We start from the raw sequence: 22,324 nt of genomic DNA, 5'->3' as shown, positions 1-22,324 counted from the left end.
ACACATCTCATGTAGTTCTTGCTTTTGCATTAAAAATAAGCAACAAAGTATATTCTTTATAGAACTATTTTTATAGCAGTCTTTACATATAAATGGCAAGATTTATATTAACAGGGCTTAAAACAAATTTATAAAATTGCTTTAACATGTTTATGAGACTTTTTGTAGTAGTGTTAGTGGCGATAGTAGTATACTTTTTTTTACACCTTACTGCACGGGTGTCAAACTTGCTGCGTCATGTGACGTGTTGCAACGTATCGTGACTTTTTCCGCATTGCTGGAGCTGGGGTGGGCGCAGCCTCCGTATGATGCAACCGGCCCGCGGGCCGGCAGTTTGACACCCTTGCCTTACTGTGTCTTAAAATCTGTGAATTAAAAACAGTCCTATAAAAAAGCTAGAAAGTGCAACCAGAAACAAGAAGGAACTGAGATCATGATGTAGACAGTAGAATGGTATCTGCTTTGTTATATTACTTGATGTAATATTTCTACAGTGCATGGAGTTTTATGGAGTAGTTTAAAGGAATAAGCCTACAGGTGAAAAGTATAATGAGCTGCAATCAAAATGCCTTATCTTTTAAATTTCATAGTAAGGAAGATCAAACAGAGTAAGCAAAGGACACTAGAGTAATAAGAATATAATGGCACAAAAGGCTATTTCAACAGCAGTACCAAATGAAAGATGGAAATTCATATTTTTGCCTGCAAGCACCAGGAGCTAATGCTCAAGCAGAAAGACTCTCAGCCAGAAGTTGTCATTTTTTGGCATAAATTATGTTATTTTTGACTCCTTGTGGCCATAGATAAATAGATATAGATAAAGGTAGTTGCAGTTACAAGCTGCTGAACAAGGGGTACTTATTATGGATACTCATAGTTGCAGACATTGCAGTCTCCTCACAATCATGTGATTGCCATTTGTGATCACATATGGGTTGAGAAAGAAGGAAGTTTTTAATCAGGGGTCAGCAACCTGTTGCTTGTGGGCCAGATATGGCCTGCCACTCAAAATCATCTGGTTGTGATCCCAAAAAATTATTTACTGAACCAAGAGAGAGAAAACACATTCTACTACCTCAAGGACCCATTTTAATGATGGCTTCACCAGCCACCTTGCTGTGTACAGAGCCATGAGTCCCCCAGAAATGGTGGCGGCAGCACCATCTCCTCTGACCAGAAGGTTGCTGACTCTTGCTATAGATGACCATGGAATACTTAAGAAAAAAAAACTTGGAAAAGGAGCAGAAGGGTGCAGCTAAAATAGATGAAATGGACAGAGAAGCTTTAGTGGCTGCTAAAAGAAGACTGTTGGTTTCAAACCAGACAAAAGGTAGCTAGTATTAATATAACAGATTGGGAAAAATTTACATTGCTTAAGACTCATTAGTTTGTGAATGGACTAAAGTCCACGAAGCATTCAAGGGCATAATCTGGGAGGGAGAGAGCTGAAGTGGTAAAGGACCGACATGGATTTAATCTTCTAACTGCAGAGGATCCATGGTGGGGTTGAAGACATTAAAAAAAAAGATCAAAGGTTTTTCTGAATCAAAGAATCATCAGCCAGATCAAGATCAGCTGTCATTTCATCTGACTGAATGCAAAAGCAAAAAAAAAAAAGACAAATAATAATCCCTTTCTTAATTCTAAAATATGGAAGAGTAGATGGATAGGTAGCATAACTCACACAGCGACCACTTGTTCAGTGACTGTTCTATGTTTATGATAGTGCTGAATGAGGGGACTTAGGATTGTTCCTTGTAGTTGTGACTATCGCAGTGTCTCTACAGTCACATGATTCTGATTCAGATGCTTGGCAAGTGGCTTGCAATTACGATGGCTTGCAGCATTCTACAGTTATATACAGATAGTCCTCGACTTACAACAGTTCATTTAGTGACTATTCAGTTGCAACGGCACTGAAAAAAGTGATTTATGACCATTTTTCACACTTATGACCATTGCAGCATCCCCACGGTCATGTGATCAAAATTCAGACTCTTGGCAACTGACTCATATTTATGACGGTTGCAGTATCCCAGGGTCATGTTATCACCTTTTGTGATCTTCTGAAAAGCAAAGTCAATGGGGAAGCCAGATTCACTTAATGACAGTGTCACTTACTTAACAACTGCAATGACTCACTTAATAACTGTGACAAGAAAGGTCGTAAAATGGGAGAAAATTCACTTAAGCATCTCACTAAATAACAGAAATTTTGGGCTCAATTGTGCTCGTAAGTCGAGGATTACCCATATTCACCATTTGCAACCATCACTGCCAGCTTCCAACAAGTCAATGGGGAAGCCAGAAGAAGGTTGCAAATGGCAATCACATGACCACCGAACACTGCAATGCAAGAGATTCCTGTAATGATGACAACTGGAAATGCTGCAACTGTTGCTGTAAATCAGCACAGTTATGTGACATCATGCTTTATGACTGCCTCAGCAATGGAGTTGCCCCTTTCAATTACCAATGTTAAGCAACAACTATGTTGTGTTAAACATGTAATTGTATGCTTATACCCACTTAAAGTTGGTTAGAACAGAAAGTTACGAGCTGAGAGAAAAGTGATCTCATACTTTTGAAACATAGTATGATCTGAAGGAGGCACTGCTCAGAATGGAATAGTAGGCAATGTGATGGCTGTAAATCATTCTTGTGAACCTTGAGGCTGAAAAAAATGAAAACTGCTTTTGCTGTGTTTTATTGGCAGTTTGAATAAAAAGGGGGGAAATGGAATGCTGTTGTACGCTGGTTCTTTCAATCAAATCCTTCAATTTCATAGATGTTCCCCCATGAAACACTCCCTCCAACCACACACGCACACGTAAAATAAGAGAAACCCATGTAAAAAAATCTATCAGGGCTGAAGCATAATGCTAAGTCAGCATGTAACTTGCTTAGTTTGGGCTGCAAAATAGCAACTGATTCCAAATCCTACCGTTTTAGGGCAGATACTTTTTTAGGAGACTTCTTTTTAAGTCTGGGGAGTGATTTGTCTTGCTCAAAGCCTTCATTGTCCAAAAGTTGCCTCATAGCTATGTTAGCAAGTTGCTCCATTAGTTTAAATGTTTCACTGATGTTGAGAAATACAGAAAAGAAATGCTGACTGGATCTTGTGCTAACTTTGATCACATCAGGTAACAGCAGAGTTGCATTCTTCTCAAGCTGGGTGATATCTACCCATCGGATGACAAGTTTAGCTATTAAAGAAAAATATAGCTTCAGAAGAAACAACAACATTCAATAGTTTCAAATTCAAAACTCAGATGATAAAATCTAAAAGTTTTATAATAATTATAAACCACACATTTATAAAACTAAATACTGATTTATGGTACAGTCCTTTGAAAGTTTGTTCAAATGTTAGTCTCAGTGCCTTCAACTGGTTGAGTCTCTAGTACTAGGCAGTTATCAGCTGAAAGGATTTGGCTGCTATTTGTAAGATCTTCTGATATATTTATATATTTACTATACTATCTGACTGGCAAGTGTAGACAGATTGTTTTACAGATAAAAACCTATCCCTACACACATCTGAAAGAGAATTAAACCATTTTCTAACTGTACACTAAAGCTTAACAAAAAAGCAAGCAAGATACAAACATTAAATTACTTAAGTACTTATTAGTCTGTGTATCATAAATTTTAAGTAAGGATACACCATTCCAAAACTAGCTAAGTCAATCCATGTACTAAAAATACAGGTACTTATCATGGCGACAGAATATCAGTGACCAATACTAGTCAAACAAGTTACAATTATTCATTCCACAATTCAAAGCTATAAACCTCTTAGAAAATGTTAATATGAGTAAAAAAGGGTTCATACATGCATGTCCATGAATTCTCAGCAGTTATTTGGAGCAAAACCTAAAATTCTTTGGAAATAATGTTGTCAGCTAAGGATGAATTAACTCTTTTGCTTCAACATTTTATATATACTGTATGCTGCTTCTTCTATATGACATACTGTATATGGTAATATTAAGATTTGAAGAATATATTCAGTGAAATAGCACTGTGTAGTTTCTTCAATTTATTAGACCACCTTTCCTTTTGCTCATTATTCTAATACTTATTTTCTCACCTCTAATTCCTGCACATGAGAATAAGAAGAACATTAAGTCATACATACTGTACATTTGTAATAAATGAACCTGTTAATAATTCAGTAAGAAGCCATTCATTCCTACCTTCTCGTCCCATGAGAAAAGAATAGAAACACAGATGGTTAATGCTGAGATACATCCAACCCTGACGCGGGACTTTCCCTTTCCAATAACTGCAGGAATAGTAATTCACAAGTTTCTCCTCCTCTGGCATCCCAAACAATTTATGGAACTTCGCTGTTGCTTCCTTAAATTTGGCCGTGTCATCATCTTCCCGAATACCGTTGATTTTGTTGTATTCTGCGATGATACCCTAAAGTAGATCATACAGGACCACTTGGAATTCTCAGAGCAACTATACCCTTTGCGTTTCACTTCTAGTATTTAAATTAGGATCCTTACATTTTACACATATTGATCCATTAATTTAGAAATAAAAGATTTAAGACAAATTTTAAATAATTATAATTTTCCCTTTTAATACACTTTCCAAATATAAGCAACCCATTCATATGGAAAACCACTGCACAATTTCATATTATGTTTCAGGAAACAAATGTTTAATAAACAAACAAATGCCACAGCTTCACGAGATCGCCTATGAAAATACAGTAGCTTGATCTCATAAGATTTAACAAGGTTGCAAGACGCTTGCTACAGTCACTATTAAAAAGATTTTGGAGGTAAGCTAACCCTATCCATGGCATGTGAGTGCCATCCAGCTCAAGAGCCTCACATTATTAATCCTTCACATAATAATCTTTTGGTTGAGAAAGTACAAATCCAGATGTCACTCATAACTTGTTAATCTCTGCTAAACCAGTAGTAGAATAGAATAGAGCTGGAAGGGACCTTGGAGGTCTTCTAGTCCAGCCCCCTGCTCAAGCAGGAGAACCTATACCACCTCAGACAAGTGACTGTCTAGCCTCTTCTTAAAAATCTCCAGTGATTGAGCGCCACGATTTCTGGAGGCAAGCTGTTCCATTGGTTACTTGTCCTCACTGTCAGGAAGTTTCTCCTTAATTCTAGGTTGCTTCTGTTTTTGATCAGTTTCCAACCATTGTTTCTTGTCCTACCCTCTGGTGCTTTGGTGAATAACATGACCCCCTCTTCTTTGTGGCAGCCCCTCAAATACTGGAATACTGCTATCATGTCTCCCCTACTTCTTCTTTTCTTTAGACTAGCCAAACCCAAGGCCTGCAGCCGTTCTTTGTATGTTTTAGTCTCCAGGAGTTTGATCATCTTAGTTACTCTTCTCTGAATTTTTCCCAAACTCTCAACATCTTTTTTGTGGTATGGTGACCAAAATGGGCTGCAGTATTCCAAATGTGGTCTTACTAGGGCAGTGGTTCTCAACCTGTGGGTCGGGACCCCATTTGGGGTCGATCGACCATTTCACGGGGGTCGCCAAGCAAGGCTGTCCGCCATTTTTTTTGTCCGCCATTTTTTTTCCCTTTTCCGGCGGGTGCCTTACCTCCCTTGGGCTGGGCCAGCTGGTGGTCGGCCTGCTCCGTCTCTGCTGCTTGCCAGCTACGCCTCGGCCGGCGCAGGGGGCGGAACCACGCATGCGCGGTGCTCCCGGGCAGGGAAAGTCCTCAACTTACGACCGGTTGGGTAGTCCTCGACTTACGACCAGTTTAGTCCTCGACTTACGACCGGTTTAGTCCTCGACTTATGACCGGTTGGGGTCGCGGCATTAAAAAGGTTGAGAACTACTGTACTAGGGTTTTATAAAGTGGTACTAATACCTCACGTGATCTTGATTCTATGCCTCTGTTTATACAACCCAGGATTGTATTGGCTTTTTTTGACTGGATTCATTCTCCTACATAACAGCTGCCAAATTGCATGGCAAATCTGCTTTTGAAAAACGATAGTCAAATTATGTAAGGTATGTGTGGATGTGTGGATGAGCAAAAGAGACAGTATTACTCCACCAACATTTTAGAAATTGTGTTGCAACTGGCAGGATTGTCATGTGTTTAAAATACCAGTTTGAACCTCTTCCTATGAATACCATTTAATACTGGCATTGCTGATTACTCCGGTTGTGCAAACAATATTACACTGTTATTGGAATCATCTTTTTAAAAATGCACACGGACAAGAAGATCAGATATAAAATACAATTATATACTAGCTTTTCCTAGTCACATATATATTGAACAGATCAAAAAATACAATACCTGTATTTTTCCTCTGACAAAAGTGTTTATATCATTCTCATTTTCAAAGATAGAAAGAGTTTGTAGTAAATTCTGTTCAAGCCATTCCCAATGCTCAGTTATTTCTTTTCTTGAGCAACCTAAGATAGGAACAGAAGGTATTTGTAAAATTATTCCATTGTGAAGAACACATGCACAAAAAGATTTAGTACAAGTATTATTAGTGATTATCTAGCAGTTGTGAAGGATGCCTTCTGATATAGCTCTTGCCTAGAAAGGTCATCTTTCTTCTCATTTCACTAAGGGTTCACTTCTCATTTTAAACAAGCCAGATTTTGATACTAAAAAAACCAAGGATCCATGCCTTGGTTGATAATTTCATAGCAATTCAGAATGCAAACTTTGTTTTGCTAATTACAATTTTAACCAAGCCACATATTTTTAAAGTGTGGTCATCTTGAAGAACTGAGAATTACTTGATACTGGAAATTAAAGCTTGGGATGTTTTTGCTGTGGGCTGATCTTTTTATACTATTAGCTTGCAGGTGCTTCTCTGATTTGTAGAATACAGGACTTGTTTGTTACAGTTCTTTGGCAGCATCGTTTCTCCACCTTGTCCCAAACACAGTTCATGTTCTTTCAAACTCAGTCATGAAAAATAACTGGCAAACACTTAACGTAATATTTTCATAATATAAACAGAAAGAAGTGAATAAGAGAGTATCTTATAGTCCCCTATTCTTTTTCTGACCTAGTGGGATAGGAAAAGGAGTCAGACATGGGGATTTAGAAAGGTCTAGTTTTATCCCTTACAAATTATTAAGTAATATTCTTACCAAACTTTATGTAATATCAAAAACATATTATTCTCATTAGGATTTAAAAGTTTGTTTTAACTTTCTCGGAGGTATTCTTTAGATCAGTGGTTCTCAACCTGTGGGTCGGGACCCCATTTGGGGTCGATCGACCATTTCATGGGGGTCGCCAAGCAAGGCTGTCCGCCATTTTTTTTGTCCGCCATTTTTTTCCCCTTTTCCGGCGGGTGCCTTACCTCCCTTGGGCTGGGCCAGCTGGTGGTCGGCCTGCTCCTTCTCTGCCGCTTGCCAGATACGCCTCGGCCGGCGCAGGGGACGGAACCACGCATGCGCGGCACTCCCGGGCAGGGAAAGTCCTTGACTTACGACCGGTTGGGTAGTCCTCGACTTACGACTGGTTTAGTCCTCGACTTACGACCAGTTTAGTCCTCGACTTACGACCGGTTGGGGTCGCGGCATTAAAAAGGTTGAGAACCACTGCTTTAGATAGACTGTGTACACAAACTGACTGGTTGAAGGCAGGGCAACAGTATGATAGATTTCAAGGCAGCCTGTAGATAAGAGATCTTAGTTTGTCCAGAACAACATGAGCATATCAGCAACACAACTGGGCTTTAACTGGATTTGTGATATACAAGCCAACAGGAAACAACACTGCCTGATATCCTCCTTAACTGTTGCAAGGAATGCAATATGTGACATGGCTCAGGCAGGCACCTCCATAATTCACTGAACAAGGAGGAAGAGCAACATCAAAAACAGACTTGCAAGATTCTATTATTACTGGCAATCTTAATAAAATCAGTTTTAGCTTTTTATCATCAGCTTCTATCAACCATAGTGTTGACTAAGGCATATGAAAATTGTGACTTGGAATATAAATGATAAAGAGTATGAATTTACAGACTTCCGGTTTGCCATTGTGGCTGCCGCAGCCGCTGGAAGGCAAGCTCCGTCTTCCGCGTTCGATTTCGCACCACTGGGGGACCCTGGAAAGGGTCGAGAGCCACCCCTACCGGGACCCCCGCTTGATCGCAGGACAGCGGTAGCCCTTACGATCGATCCGGGGCAGCCCTCCAAACCAGCGGACGAAAGACCAGCCATAGAAATATGGCTCGTCACTAGGCTGCAGACAGCCAAAGTCAAACTTACCACCAGGCACTTCTAAAGCAGCGCGGATGAGACTGGGTGAGATCTGAACCTCTTTTCAATCCTAAGTATTTTTTTTCTCCTGTAAAAACTGCCCAAAGTATCTTCCCCCCTGTGAGGAGAGAGGGATTTATATGCTTCTAAAATTTGGAGACCAAAAGATTTCTTATCTTTACTGAAGACTTTGGTTTTTATTTACAAAAAAGAAATAAAATTGGAAAAAGGATTATAAAAATTTTGGACTTAAAAAACCTTAAATGGCATTGGTGACATCTTGTGGCCATGTTTGATATTACAATTTGTTATTATCTAAAGCAGGGCTTTTCAACCTTTTCACCCATTGTACCATTTTAGGATAAGGCAATATCCGAGTACCACCAGTCACCCAGCAAGGTGTCAAAAACTTGACCAAAAAAAAGGAAAAAATGATAAAGTACAGGCAGTCCTCGACTTACAACAATTCGCTTAGTGACTGTTTGAAGTTACAATGGCACTGAAAAAAGCAAATTATGACCATTTTTCACACTTAATGCTGTTGCAGCATCCTCAGGGTCATGTGATTTACATTTGGATGCTTGGCAACTGATTCATACTTATGACGGTCACAGTGTCCCAGGGTCATGTGATCACCTTTTGCAACTTTTTGACAAGTGAAGTCAATGGCCAGGGGGGCATGGCCAGCTCATCACTCAGGTTGCAGGGTGCCTATGGGGGGTGCGGGCGGGGATGTGGGGGGGATCTGTGAGTCTCTGGTGGAGGGGGGTGGGACAGGCATGGGCACCTTCCTTTCCTCCCTCTCTTCCTCCCATTGTTCCTTCCTTCCTTCTTTACTTCCTTTCTTCCTTCTCTCCCTCTTTGTCCCTTCCTCCTTCCCTCCCTCCCTTCCATTGTCCCTCCCTCCCTTTCCTTCCTCCTCTCTTTGTCCCTTCCTTCCCTCCCTCCCTCTTATTGTCCAGCGCTCCTCTCCCTTTCTCTTTCTTTCTCTTTCTCTCCCTCCCTGTCTCTCTTTCTCTCCCTCTTTCTCTCCCCCTCTCTCTCTTTTTTCTCTCTCTTTTCCTCTCCCTCTTTCCTCTCCCTCTCTCTCCCTCCCTCTCTTTCTCTTTCTCTTTCTCTTCCTCTCTCTCTTTCCTCTCCCCCCCTCTCCCTCTCTCCGATCTTCTGCTCACCTGATCAGCTGGCCTCACAGTGTTCTCCAACAAGCTGACACACATTCTTATTGGGCTAGCTCTCTCTTACCCTTGGTCTGCCACTAAGTAAGTAAAAAGTGTGTGTGTGTCTGTGTGTGACAGAGAGAGAGTGAGAGAGAGAGAGAGAGAGAGAGAGAGAGAGAGAGAGAGAGAGAGAGAGAGAAGGGAAGTGCAAGTGCCTCTCTCTGTCTCTGTTTCTCTCTCTGCAAATGGCGGAGGAGGACTGGAAGCCGCAGTAGAAGGCTGAAAGAGGCACATGCGGCTCCAGAGCCGCGGGTTGCCGACCCGTGGTATAGGGTCTCCTGCTTGAGCAGGGGGTTGGACTAGAAGACCACCAAGGTCCCTTCCAACTCTGTTATTCTATTCTTATTTCATGGCTTCCATTTTTTGGCTTACTATTGTTTACTCCTTTTCTCTATTCTTCCTAATGATGCTTACCCAGAAAGAGAATAGTGTGATGAGTTTGTCTTTTCATGGTTGAATTGTGCTCACAATCAATAACAGTATTTTCAAATGAATTTGAATGCTACAATACATATTCTATAAATCATTGAAACTCCTGTTAGAAATCCGTCAGAAAGGCACTGGTGAGTTCAATATGGAAATAAGCTGTTTCCTAACCTCCTACAGAGCTTACAGAATGATATTGTTTCTGAAGAACTGCAAGCAATAGCTTATATCTGATCCGGGTCTGCTGATGAGGAGTGACATCATTCTGTCTCCCTTCCAGGGAGGCCTTGCATTTCTTGGAACGTGCATCACTCTGAAAAGCCTGCATAATTGAACCTCTTATCTGCTAAGTGCACTGGACTATGCTTGAAATTAATGTATGAAAATATATTGTTAAATGCTGGAGGTTGTTCTGAAATCTGAGTTAGTCTTTCTCTAATTTCTATATACTTGCACACTCAAAGATTCAAAATAATTCTACCTTCAGACCTGCAATTTTTTAGTGAGAAAGACCTATAGTTTAGTAAGTCATAAATTCCTTGTCACAACATAAATTATCTGAGGAATATATATAAAAATTGAAATCTGGGTAAAGGACAGAACCACTGAACGCCCCATCTGCATGCAATACATTTCTCCCAAATTGTACTTAAACATGGAATCTTCTACTTATAACCTATAGCAGTGATGGCGAACCTTTTAGAGACCGAGTGCCCAAAAACCACCCCTGCCCCCGCTCCGCCTCCCGTCCTGCCTGCTCTGCCCCTGCCCACCCCTGCCCCGCCCGCCTGCAGGACCATGCACCGCCTCCATGGCCAACTGCAGCAGATCGCCCAGACAGCCCTGCAGCACCATGGCAGCCACGCCCTCCGCCCACACCCTGCATCATCTGCACGCTATGAGGTACGAGGATGGAGTCTTGTTCCTGCTGCCTGGCTAGGTCCTTGGCTGCACTGCTCCGTGCAGGCCACGCCCGGGGGCGACTCTCCTCCAGGGGACTGCAGGTGAGGAGGGGGCCGTGGGGGGAGGCAGGGCTGGGGCGACGGCGCACATGCCCACAGAGAGGGCCCCGAGTGCTGCTTGTGGCACACATGCCATAAGTTCGCCATCACTGACCTATAGCATATCAACAATACCTAGATAAGTGTGAATAGATTCACAGTAGTAATTAAACATTAAAAAAAGAACTTACCAAATCCTGAGTGGAAGCACTCAAAAATTCTATATCCAGTCTATTGAAATGAATCTGACATTTTAGAATTTCAGCTTCCAATACAGAAAACTAAGATTTACAGACAATGCTTCCCAAACCCTTTTCCCCATCTCCATTCAATGCTCAGTATGCTTCTTTATCATATTCAATGTACAGGTCATCTTTATTCCAGCTCTAGCTTGGCACTTTTCACAGAAGTCTCCCTTCATTTAGCCCCACAATAACACTTATTGAATTTCCACAGATGAAAATACAGCTGAACTCCAGTCTTTGTAATCCTAGTCTAGTACCTCACAACTATGCCCACTATTTGCTGTCCAAGGACAAGGCAAGCCAATCATACAGGACTTCTCATTCAGCAAAATAAGCATAAGAACTCCTGCTGATGTGGTGTACCATATTTTATAAAGAATAAATATATATTTTCATTCAAGGAGTTTCAACTCTATAGAAAAAAAGGCCAGAATCCAGAATTATTAGGGCTCCACAGAGAACCCAGAGAAACCCTTCAACTATAGCAGCACCACAAACAGAAATGTAAGTCAGCATTTAATCTTAGCAACTACTTGCAGAACTTGGTGGAAAACTGATTTAAAAAAAAAAGTAAACAGAAAGTGAAACATAATTTACATTTACTGTGAGAGTTGCCTAACTATTATGGAAACCAAAGCATAACACATCTAGAAGGAACCACATAACAGGATAACATAGTTTGAAGGAACCTTGGAGGTTCAACTTATAGCTCAATCAGGAAAACCTATACCATTTCAGACAAATGGTTGTCCAATCTCTTCTTTAAAATCTCCAGTGTTGGAGCACCCACAACTTGTGGAGGCAAGCCATTCCACTGATTAATTGTTGTCACTGTCAGGAAATTTCTCCTTAGTTCTAAGTTGGTTCTCTCCTTGACTAGTTTCCATCGTTTGCTTCTTGTCCTGCCTTCAGGTGTTTTGGAGAATGAATTGTCTCCCTTTTCTTTGTGGTAGCCCCTTAGATATTGGAGCACTGCTATCATGTCCCCCCTAGTCCTTCTTAAACTAGATATACCCAATTCCTACAACTATTCTTAAATTTTTTAGCCTCCAGTTCCCTAATCATCTTTGTTGCTCTTCTCTGCACTCTTACTAGAGTCTCAACATCTTTTTTAGATCATGGCAACCAAAACTGGTGCAATAGTACCAAGGCATTATAGAGTTGTACTAACACTTCACGTGCTCTTGAGTCTGTCCCTTTGTTAATGCAGCCTAGGGCTGTGCTGGCTTTTTTGGTAGCTGAAGCACACTGCTGGCTCATATTTAAGTGATTGTCCATTAGGACTCCAAGATCCCCCTCACAGTTACTATTATTGAGCCAGATACCACCTATGGTACCTGTGGATTTGGTTTTTCTTGGTAAATGTAGAACCTTACTTTTCTCTCCATGGAATTTCATTTTCTTAGATAGGGCTCAGTGTTCAGTAAGTATCCATTATAAAGGAAAACTGATACATTGTAAAAGTATACCGGTAAGTTATATCAAATACTAGTCTTTGGGTCAAAAAAAGAATACCTTGAAAACAGTTCAGATACTTACCACAAGCAATAGTCCAGTATATCATAGAATCTGGTGCTTGATACAGAATGCGATATGGTGCTACCCTTGCACTTGAATCTAACATAACATCAAGAGTTCCTACAAGAAGTCCTGGGGGAAAAAGAACAATGCAAATATTACCTATTGTATAGTAAAAGTGTGTGCCACATTAAAGCATACTCTAGCTGTGGAATGAATTAAACAGCATATACAAAGGTATATTTAAAATGTGAACACTGGAGCACAGTGATTACATTATTGGCCTTGGATGTTGTAAAATTAAGCCAATAGTTTGAGCAACCTGGAGAACAAAGGACATAATGTAAGCTGGACCTTGTTTTATTGAAAAAGCTGGACAACTTAACAAACAAATCTAACGAAGTCCATATGATAATGGGCACATATGCCATACACTTCTGATGTTTTCAAATGGAAGGCAAGTGAAAATCTTCATCTATTCATCCTGTGAAGCTTCAGATACACAGCGCATTTCTGCCTGAGAATTTCATACTAATTCAGAATCAGTTCTAGATCTGTCTGATTTCTTAACATTGGTTATTTTGCTACTGGCAGAGACTTCAATCTTGCCCTGTCTTTTGGCACCCATTTTACACAATCATTTCAATGCACGGGAGAAATAGTAACTTGACAGCTTAGCGGTACTTTTTATCAGCAAAGAAGATCACAAGTTATCTTCAAGCTGCTTTTCAAAGATTGGATATTAGAATGAGTGAGTTAGAATAAACAGTACTGGGCCAGAGGAATAATTTATGGAATAGCTCTGTATATATTCTACACTATTATACTGAATACACTTAAATTAGAAGGTAAGACATATTTTTTTCTTATATAATTTTATTAACTTTCAAAAACATGAATAAAAAATAAATGAGCAAGACAAAAAGAAAATAGAAAAAAGAATCAGACAAAAAGCAAGATAAAAGTACAAAACAATGAAGGAAAAAAGTTAAGAAAAAAGAACAAATGGCTTCAACTTTCTTTGATACAGATATAAAAAATACAAACAACTCTTATTCTAAAATTAACAATATACATTACTTCTATAGTCCTATATAATTCTAATCATTAAATCCCAAAAACAAAATTACACTTCTCTTACTTTTTTGCAAAAAGTCCCAAAGTTGCTTCATTAACAACTCATCACTGACCCCTATCATTCTCTCCCTTTTTTAGGCTATTCAGACTATGAGCAATACAGGAAGAGCCTTGTCCTACATCACTAGATGAAGCAGTACCAGATAGTCTTTGAGTTAAAACTACCGGTATTCATTTACGGATCAAAGTTACGACAGTCTTGCAAATAGTGATTTATGACCTGTCCTCAAAAACTACATCATTTAGCAACTGAAATCCAGTCCCAAGCCAAGGATTACATGTATAAAGATGTATGAATGTAAATGAGTTAATCATTCAGCCACAGATTTATCAGGTTTACTGCACTTTTAGGAACTATCAGAAAGCAGAAGCTCTAGCCTGAGCAAAGGGTTGACGCTAGTATCTACTCTGATGCCTTTTCTCACTTGGTGCCACTGTTGAGAAATAGTGATTTCAATCGAAGATCATATCTATGGCAAAGCAGAACAACCGTGTCCCCTCAGTGGTTTTCTGAGACCACATTTTTCCTACCAGCCATTTTGGAGGAATAATATAACAACTAATAGTGATGTGGGATCATTAGATGAGAGCTATTTAAAAATCTTTCAAGGAAATGAGTAAATATATTTCTCTTTAAATAATTTTATATAAGCTTGCTTTAAGCTTTTCTGGAAAAGTGAATGCCCTTGATATAAATTTCCTTAGATGATGATAGATGGTAGCATACAACCTAAACTATTCTGAAATACCTAAGCACAGTTGGATTTGGAAAGATGTGGATGAGAATCTACCAGCAATTCCAGGGTTACAGTCTAGCTAGGCTAGACTATGAAATTAGCATCCTGGATGGAAACAATGACAATCCTTTTCCATATTGTTGCTAGAAAACCATGTAAACGGGTCCATGAAGTCATTAACAGTCAAACTCCATTCAACAGTGTCTTTATCTTTTTATCTAATTACAAAAGAATCACACTGGGCATCAACCAAATTGCAAATATAAGATTCGCCAGCAAGCTGACCTTTGCAACAGACATCATCTCACACACACATTTCTTATGCTTAATGAGCAGAAATGGGCTTTGCGTATCTCTCCTCTACTGAAAGTTATTTCTCTTCAAATGGGTAGTCTCAAGTTTGTGATTCTTTATTGCACTTTCCTCCAACCTGATATTTTATCCACATACTTTAAACTATAACTCCCATCATATTCACCATGCTACCTTGAGCTGATGAAAACTCTAGTTTGAAGCCGCTGGACAGACCAGGCGCTATCAATCAGACAAGCCTGGGTTAATGTGACTCCACAAGCCATTCTCTTGAGAAATCAGTGCTGCTGCTGCTAAACCATCATCTCCATACTTCAAGTCAACTAGTCCTGTTGCCCACCAACATTTCTTTCCCAACCAGAAAAAGATACTTGATGGTGCCTGAGGAGGTAAGGGGAGGCCCTTGTGGCATTTAAAACCACTCCTACAGTTGCAGTGTGGAAAAATATCCATGTCAACCTCCACCCTTTATTATTCACTCTCAAGCATTCCAGCCTGGGTAAGGAGAAAGTTGGTGTCTGAGCTAGTTTACCATGCAGACTAGGGGGTGGATTCATGTGAGATATCTATCTTGGGGTCAAGACAAATGATTATATTACATATATTCCTATGATACATGAGTCAAAGGGACAAGGAAGCTGGAATCTGTCTGGTGTCAGCTATTATGTGCCATAAAAATTGCCATTCTGTAGTTTGCCAAATCTAGCAGAACATTTTGCCTGGGCACATACAGAATTGTTAACCAAAGCAATGGTCACTGGCCTGCCCACAAGCTAACAATTATTGATGACATTCACACGCTGCAGTGTAGCCTACTATGTATTTCAACTTTAGAAGAAGCTTCGGTAGACCCACTGGAAATCTATGAGATAAGTATTCACAGCATTCACAGCTTCTGGAGGCAGGTTGTTCCACTGATTAATTGTTCTAACTTTCAGGAAATTTTTCTTAGTTCTAGGTTGCTTCTCTCTTTGGTTAGTTTCCATCCATTGCTTCTTGTCCTGCCTTCAGGTGCTTTGGAGAATAGCTTGACTCCCTCTTCTATGTGGCAGCCCCTGAGATATTGGATCACTGCTATCAGGTCACCCATCGTCCTTCTCTTCTTTAAACTAGACATACCCAATCCTAGCAACCATTCCTCCTATTTTTTAGCCTCCAGTCCCCTAATCATCTTTGTTGCTCTTCTCTGTACTCTTTCTAGAGTCTCAACATCTTTTTTACATCGTGGTGACCAAAATTGGATGCAATATTCCAAGTGTGGCATTACCAAGGCATTGTAAAGTGGTATTAACATTTCCATGATCTTGATTCTATCCCTCTGTTAATGCAGTAAGTCAATAGCTGTTCCAGAAATACAAGCAACGCAATCAATTTATTTAGAATCCTGTTTGTGAGTGAACTCCAAGCATTTAAGTCACTTATACAATATTCTGAAAATATCAGCTTTCAGTGGAAAAAATTATTTTTCAAGCTATATGGCTGCAATCTGATCTCAGCGGCTAAAAGGAAAATTAATTTTTCACATCCTTTACCTTATGCTTGACAAGTTGCCATCCATCTTAGAAGAACATGCTTTATTTCATTGAGGCTCCATGGGAAGGCAAGATAGAACTTGGATTTTTGCCCAATATTCTTAATTCCTAGAGCTCAGAGGCTTTCCTTATGTTTCTGAATCAACAGCAGAGGACAATCACTTTGTTTTCCTATATTTGCTGATCACTGAGGCACTGAGTACATTCATCTTGCAGCAAATTTTGAGCATTGATAACTTTTAGTATAGATGTAAAGAATATCATACCATCCACAAGTTCTTGATTTGGAGTTGTTTATATGATAGTTATTTGTGCCCAAGGATTAGCATTTTCACAGCAGAAATCACAAGAGGCAATTATTTACAATGAAGAACTGATGCAAGGAACCTGTCCTAGAGGATCTTATGAGCAGATCCCATGCCTGCTTTTTTCCCAGTATTCCCATTTAACCATGCTGGTTTAAATGTTCACATGCAACTACAGGTAGTCCTCAATTTACAATAGTTCATTTAGTGACCTTTCAAAGTTATAACAGCACTGAAGAAAGTGACTTATGACCATTTTTACATTTCTGACCGTTGCAGCATCCCCATAGGCACATGATCAAACTTCAGTGCTTGGCAACTGGTTCATAGTTATGAAGGTTGCTGTGTCCTGGGATTATGTGATCACTTTTTGTGACCTTCTGACAAGCAAAGTCAATGGGGAAGCCAGATTCACTTAACAATCATGTCAAGAACTACAGTAATAATTTAACAACTGCAGTGATTCATTTAACAAGGTGACAGGAAAGATTGTAAAATGGGGCAAAACTCATTCAACAAATGTCCCATTTATCAACAGAAATTTTGGGGTCAGTTGTGGTTGTAAGTCAAGGACTATCTGTAACATAATATCTAGATTGGTCTCAGTTACTTCTTGAAAACGATAAATCATTTTAGATGTTAGGCAACTATTCTATTCAGTACAAAATAATAACAAAATATCCTATAAAATGGCAAATCATTTTGAAGGCCAAACACCATGTTAAGTATCACAAGGTCATAATCCTCTTAAAATACATCAGTGGGCAGCTACTGGCATAAAAACTGCCAACACCTTTCCAGCATCAACAATGCTAGATTCCAACAAACTATGTGAAGTTGGCTGAAAAGAATATACAGTCCAGATCAGGAAGGCTCCCTCAGGCCCTCATTTACAGCCTGGCCATGACCTTGTTACCAAATTTTAACTGCATGGTGATCCAAAATTGGTGTCCATTATTTGTTTGTTTTTTTGGAAAAAAAAATAACAGTGGAAATGGAGGCTATTCCCACCCATTTATTTATTGCTAAATAATTTATTATTTTTAATCTATTTAAATAATGTACATGGCTGTTCATCCTACTCATGTGACGCTAGGCAGTTCACAATTCATTAAAAATGGAAACACATACTCTATTAAAACTAAGAGCAAGAGAACACACTATAACTGAGGCTATCTACATAAATCATCTCTTCAGTCATCTAATATCCTGGCCAAATGCCTGAGAGATCAGACATGTCTTTAAAGCTTTCCAAAAGACTAAGAAGGATGGAGCCAACCCAACCATTTACCTGCTGTGTACAGTAGGTGTAATAGAGATTAGCAGATTCTTTCAACATGCATCTTTGTAGGTTTGTCCTGTTACCATTTCTATGCAGGTTTTTGGAGGGGGGGGGGAGATAGCAGCAACTTAATTCCATGCAAACACCCTTTCTATGCTGCTCAGAGGGCAAACAAAGTAAGCACATTTTAATTTCCACTGAAAATATGAAATGCTATCTAAACTAAGCAAGTTTGCAACTGCTTAATATTTGAAGTCAGTAAGAATTAAGTTTAACTGGAAGGAAGCTTTATCTTCATTGGATTGAAAAAAATGGATACTTTAGGTTCTTTTTCTAGATAAATAAGAAATAACATTTGTTGCATTTTTTTCTGTCCTAGTGATTGCCTCCAACACAGATATAACATGGGGGTCCAAGGCTGAACTTTACAGCAGCAGCACAGATTTAGTACGTATTTGGACTCAAATTTTTAATTTCTCAAGCTTATTTACTAAGGAAGGATTGCACATAATGTTTATTTTGCACACATAATTAGTATACACAAAATCCAGGTTATGACTGATAAACATGTTTTTCTTGCTCAGAAGCATCATTTATTTTTAGTGTGTAACATTTTATTTTTAGAAGCTAACAAATGACACATAGACACATTCACCATGTATTTAAAGAAAAAATTACTAAACTGTAGATTCATAAAGCTAATTATTATTACATATAATTTCATACCAAGCTATCAGTTTACGCATTATTAGACAATTTTGTAGATAAAAGGAAGGATGCTTATCCAAGGATGTAAAAAAGAAGGTAAAAGTATTTTAATACATATTTTTTACAAAGAAGAAATCTGAAATGTGAAAGTCTAAATTACACAGTAGCAATTATTTATTCCCTCCCCATAATATCTACTATAGTTTTAATAACCAGTAAACTTAGAACTGTCTTAAATTGTCAAATCATGCTGTTCACTCCAAAGTCCTATTGACTACTAATGTATGGAATGATGAACACAAAATCTTATGATGTCATGAGAAATTTCCAGCTACAAATAGAAGTGGGGAAAACTTTACCCAATGTTTTTCAACCTTGGCAACTTTAAGACATCCTATCATGGGATCATACATGAAACTTCCTAATGTACTGAGATTCATAAATAATAAATAACATGGAATATAGTATTCCAACTGAATATTATTGATTTATGAATAAATAATATGAAAGTTATTGCAGGTATTCCTCGACTTACAACCATTTGTTTAGTGACTGTTCGAAGTTACAACAGCACTGAAAAAGTGACTTATGACCATTTTTCACATGACTGTTGCAGCATCCCCGTGGTCACGTGATCAAAATTTGGACACTTGGCAGCTGGCATGTATTTAGGACGGCTGCATTGTTCTGGGGAACTGACAAGCAAAGTCAATGGGGAAGCCAGAAGGAAAACAATGTCTAGGATGGACAAATCTGCTAGTTTGGGTTTTATTTGAAGCAAAAACAAATGTTTGCAAAATGTGCTATTTAGAAGCAGAAACATTTTATAACATGTAGACAAATAAGTTGCAAAAAGTATTCCCTCTAAGCTTTTTACTCTTCTTTTAAAGTATAAAGCTTTAGGGCTTTCAGCCAGATTATATATCTATTTCGTCTTCAACAATTTATTCCACTTTGTTGATTTCAAATATATATCTGCAAGCTGATATAAAATAATTTGCCTTACAATCACAGAAATATTGTGAACCGAATTTAATTGATTAGCAATTTGCTAATCTACTTTTTGCCTTCAAATTTTGCTGAATTTGGAAAAATCAAAATAATTTGGAATGGCACCATCATGCAATGAAAATATGAAAATATCATGCCTCCTAAGGCTGAAAGGGCAGTTGTAATGTATGGAATAAATATGACTTTCTAAATTTCATTTATGATTAAATGGTTTATGAAAGATAGAATTTGAGTTTCTCTGCTAAAGGTTGCATGCATTTCAACATTTTCCTAGCACATTAGAGAGATCAGAATAGAATTAGTGTATTCCCTGGGTAAAAGGTTGTTCATAAACAGGAGGGATTAGAGCAGCCACGTATTTTTATGTCAAGTAAACTAAAGAACAAGGAGTCAACTGACAATATAATATAAACAATTCAAAAAGGCAAGGAAAGGGGAACCAAATGTATGTGACGAAGTTCAGTGTGGTTTCTGCTGAGATAACTGCCTGTCAGCAGACCTGTGAGAAGTGATTGATATTTCACTTATTTGCAGCATATACTCTGGTTTTTCTTCAGATCATATAAATCTTTCACCTTTCTTTCCTTAATGTGTTGAAAACTTCACATGATTATGTTCCAAGAGTGCTAATGACCAGATGACTGCAAGGAATATAAATCCTTCCATTCCCTGCCACCTTTCAGTCTGAATAGCTTCTTGGATGAGAAGCAAAATGGTCTTCAAGGGAAAAAAAACCAAGAAAATCCAGTTGCCTTTTGAAAAAGCACCTTTGTGACAACCATGGCCTGGATGACTGAGAATCTCCATAGACAGACCAGAAGGAAATAGTTCTGTCCTACTTAGTGCTTCATACATACACAATGTATTTCTGGCATAATTTCACAGGCTGTCAACTGCTGGAACATAGCCAGGTGGTAATAAATTACTCCATAGACCAAACCGATGAGAACCAGCTGCTATCATAAATATATGGATGTCTGTATGACCATTCCGTCCAAAGAAATGGGTCCTGTAAATAGAGGCCTTTGTCTGAGTCTAAATTAAATGTAGATTTGGGCAGATAAACTACAGGTAGTCCTTGACTTACCACAGTTCGTTTAGTGACTGTTCAAAGTAACAGCAGCACTAAAAAGTGATTATGACCGTTTTTCACACTTATGACCAATGTAGCATCTCCATGGCCATGCCACGAAAATTCAAATGCTTGGCAACTGACTCATACTTATGACATTTGCATATGTATACAATTATTCTCCTTTATTCCTTTATCCACTATAATGAAATCAGAACGTGCACTTATCATTCTCTATGTACAAGATGGACAGACCCTTTAAAGATCTGAATGAATTGAAAATTCAGTTCTATTCCCGTGAAACATAAAGCTAATATAATTTTTACTTTGAATATCTTCAAATGTACTATTAAAGATTTGAAATCTTGGCCTATCTGGAATTACTCTGTGTTACTTGTTGGCAGCTCTAACAAGTAAATACCTTCCCCTCTTTTACTATCCAAGATCTCCTTTAACTAGAAACTATCAGAGGTTAAGTCTGGAATCTTTTCTATGGAAAGCAAGTGCTTTAACATTTTAGCTGAAAATTATATGAAAAATGCTACAGCTAGGAACTTTATACTTTCAGGATATATTTCACTTGAAATTCTGAATTTTTCCCTCAAATATTAAATCTCTCTGATTCAGTGATTCTTCTTCAGTTTTGTTTCAACACTTTCATATAACATATAAACACAGTTAGCAAGGAGTAAACCCTTATTTTAACAATTACAGTATGCTCTGTTAGAATATCATTTTTTTTTCAAAAGGAAGCCATGTCAGAGTCTTCCAAGCCTTTTTATATTATGCAATAATGGTCGGAAATAACTGAATTATTCACCTGTAGAACACTATATTATTTTCTATACATTAATAAAATATTTAAAAAAAATGCCTGCAGATACTGCAGTCAGCAGACGTACTAGTCTTTAATTTACAAGCATGACACTGTTTTAATCTGTTTGGCTAGGTATCTAAGACAGGGACAACTGCTATAAACTGACCGTTTATTTTTCGAGTAAGAATCTGAAGTAGCCTTAAAGGGCTTCTTGAATTATTTATGACGATCCCACATTTTTAGGATACAGTTTGAAGGGGTAAGGAATTTAAAGAAAAACAATAATATTATATGTGATTTTATTGCTACCGTTCATGTTCTAGATCAGATCTAGAAACAAGAAAGAAATGATTTACTACTGAAATTTCCATTCTGGTAACTGCCCATAATAACAATAACACACTGAGTGAAAAGGATGAATATAGCCATTTTTAAGAAACTGTAATATTAAAATGAAAAGGATAAAGTAAGTATTGTATGTTCTTACAACGGGTTTCCAACATATTCAAATTAAAATACCTTAAAAAGAAAAGCACCCATTATGTGTAAAAAATGTACTACCTTACCTGAAATGGTAATGTAGCATTACTAACATTCCTTTAGGCTTCTGCTACTCTTACATAATTTATTTGGGCTAAAAGTAGACAATTGTATTTCTTTGTCTGTATTGCACATCTAGTAATGAACTACTATCTTATGGATACCTGTGTAAGACTGAACATAAATACAGGAAAATTGAAATGTATTATCTTTCTGACTGCCCAAT

The 22,324-nt window shown here is 38.4% G+C and overlaps 1 protein-coding gene across 1 annotated transcript in view; it reads right to left on the bottom strand.

The window, feature by feature from the left end:
- TBC1D9 (TBC1 domain family member 9) overlaps positions 1-22,324 on the bottom strand; it is a 46,769-nt gene that overhangs the window by 22,820 nt on the left and 1,625 nt on the right. Inside the window, exons 2-5 of the mRNA XM_015821584.1 lie at positions 12,667-12,777; positions 6,302-6,420; positions 4,200-4,428; positions 2,945-3,206 (exon numbers count right to left, since the gene is read on the bottom strand). Of these exons, the coding sequence (XP_015677070.1) occupies positions 2,945-3,206; positions 4,200-4,428; positions 6,302-6,420; positions 12,667-12,777 (721 nt within the window). The remainder of the gene's footprint in view (positions 1-2,944; positions 3,207-4,199; positions 4,429-6,301; positions 6,421-12,666; positions 12,778-22,324) is intronic.

The sequence above is a fragment of the Protobothrops mucrosquamatus genome, unplaced genomic scaffold (genome assembly GCF_001527695.2).
Source record: "Protobothrops mucrosquamatus isolate PMUCROS unplaced genomic scaffold, P.Mucros_1.0 scaffold_166, whole genome shotgun sequence".
Classification (NCBI taxonomy): domain Eukaryota; kingdom Metazoa; phylum Chordata; class Lepidosauria; order Squamata; family Viperidae; genus Protobothrops; species Protobothrops mucrosquamatus.
Note: the sequence above shows the minus strand (reverse complement) of the source record. Positions and strands in the feature narration are given on the sequence as shown.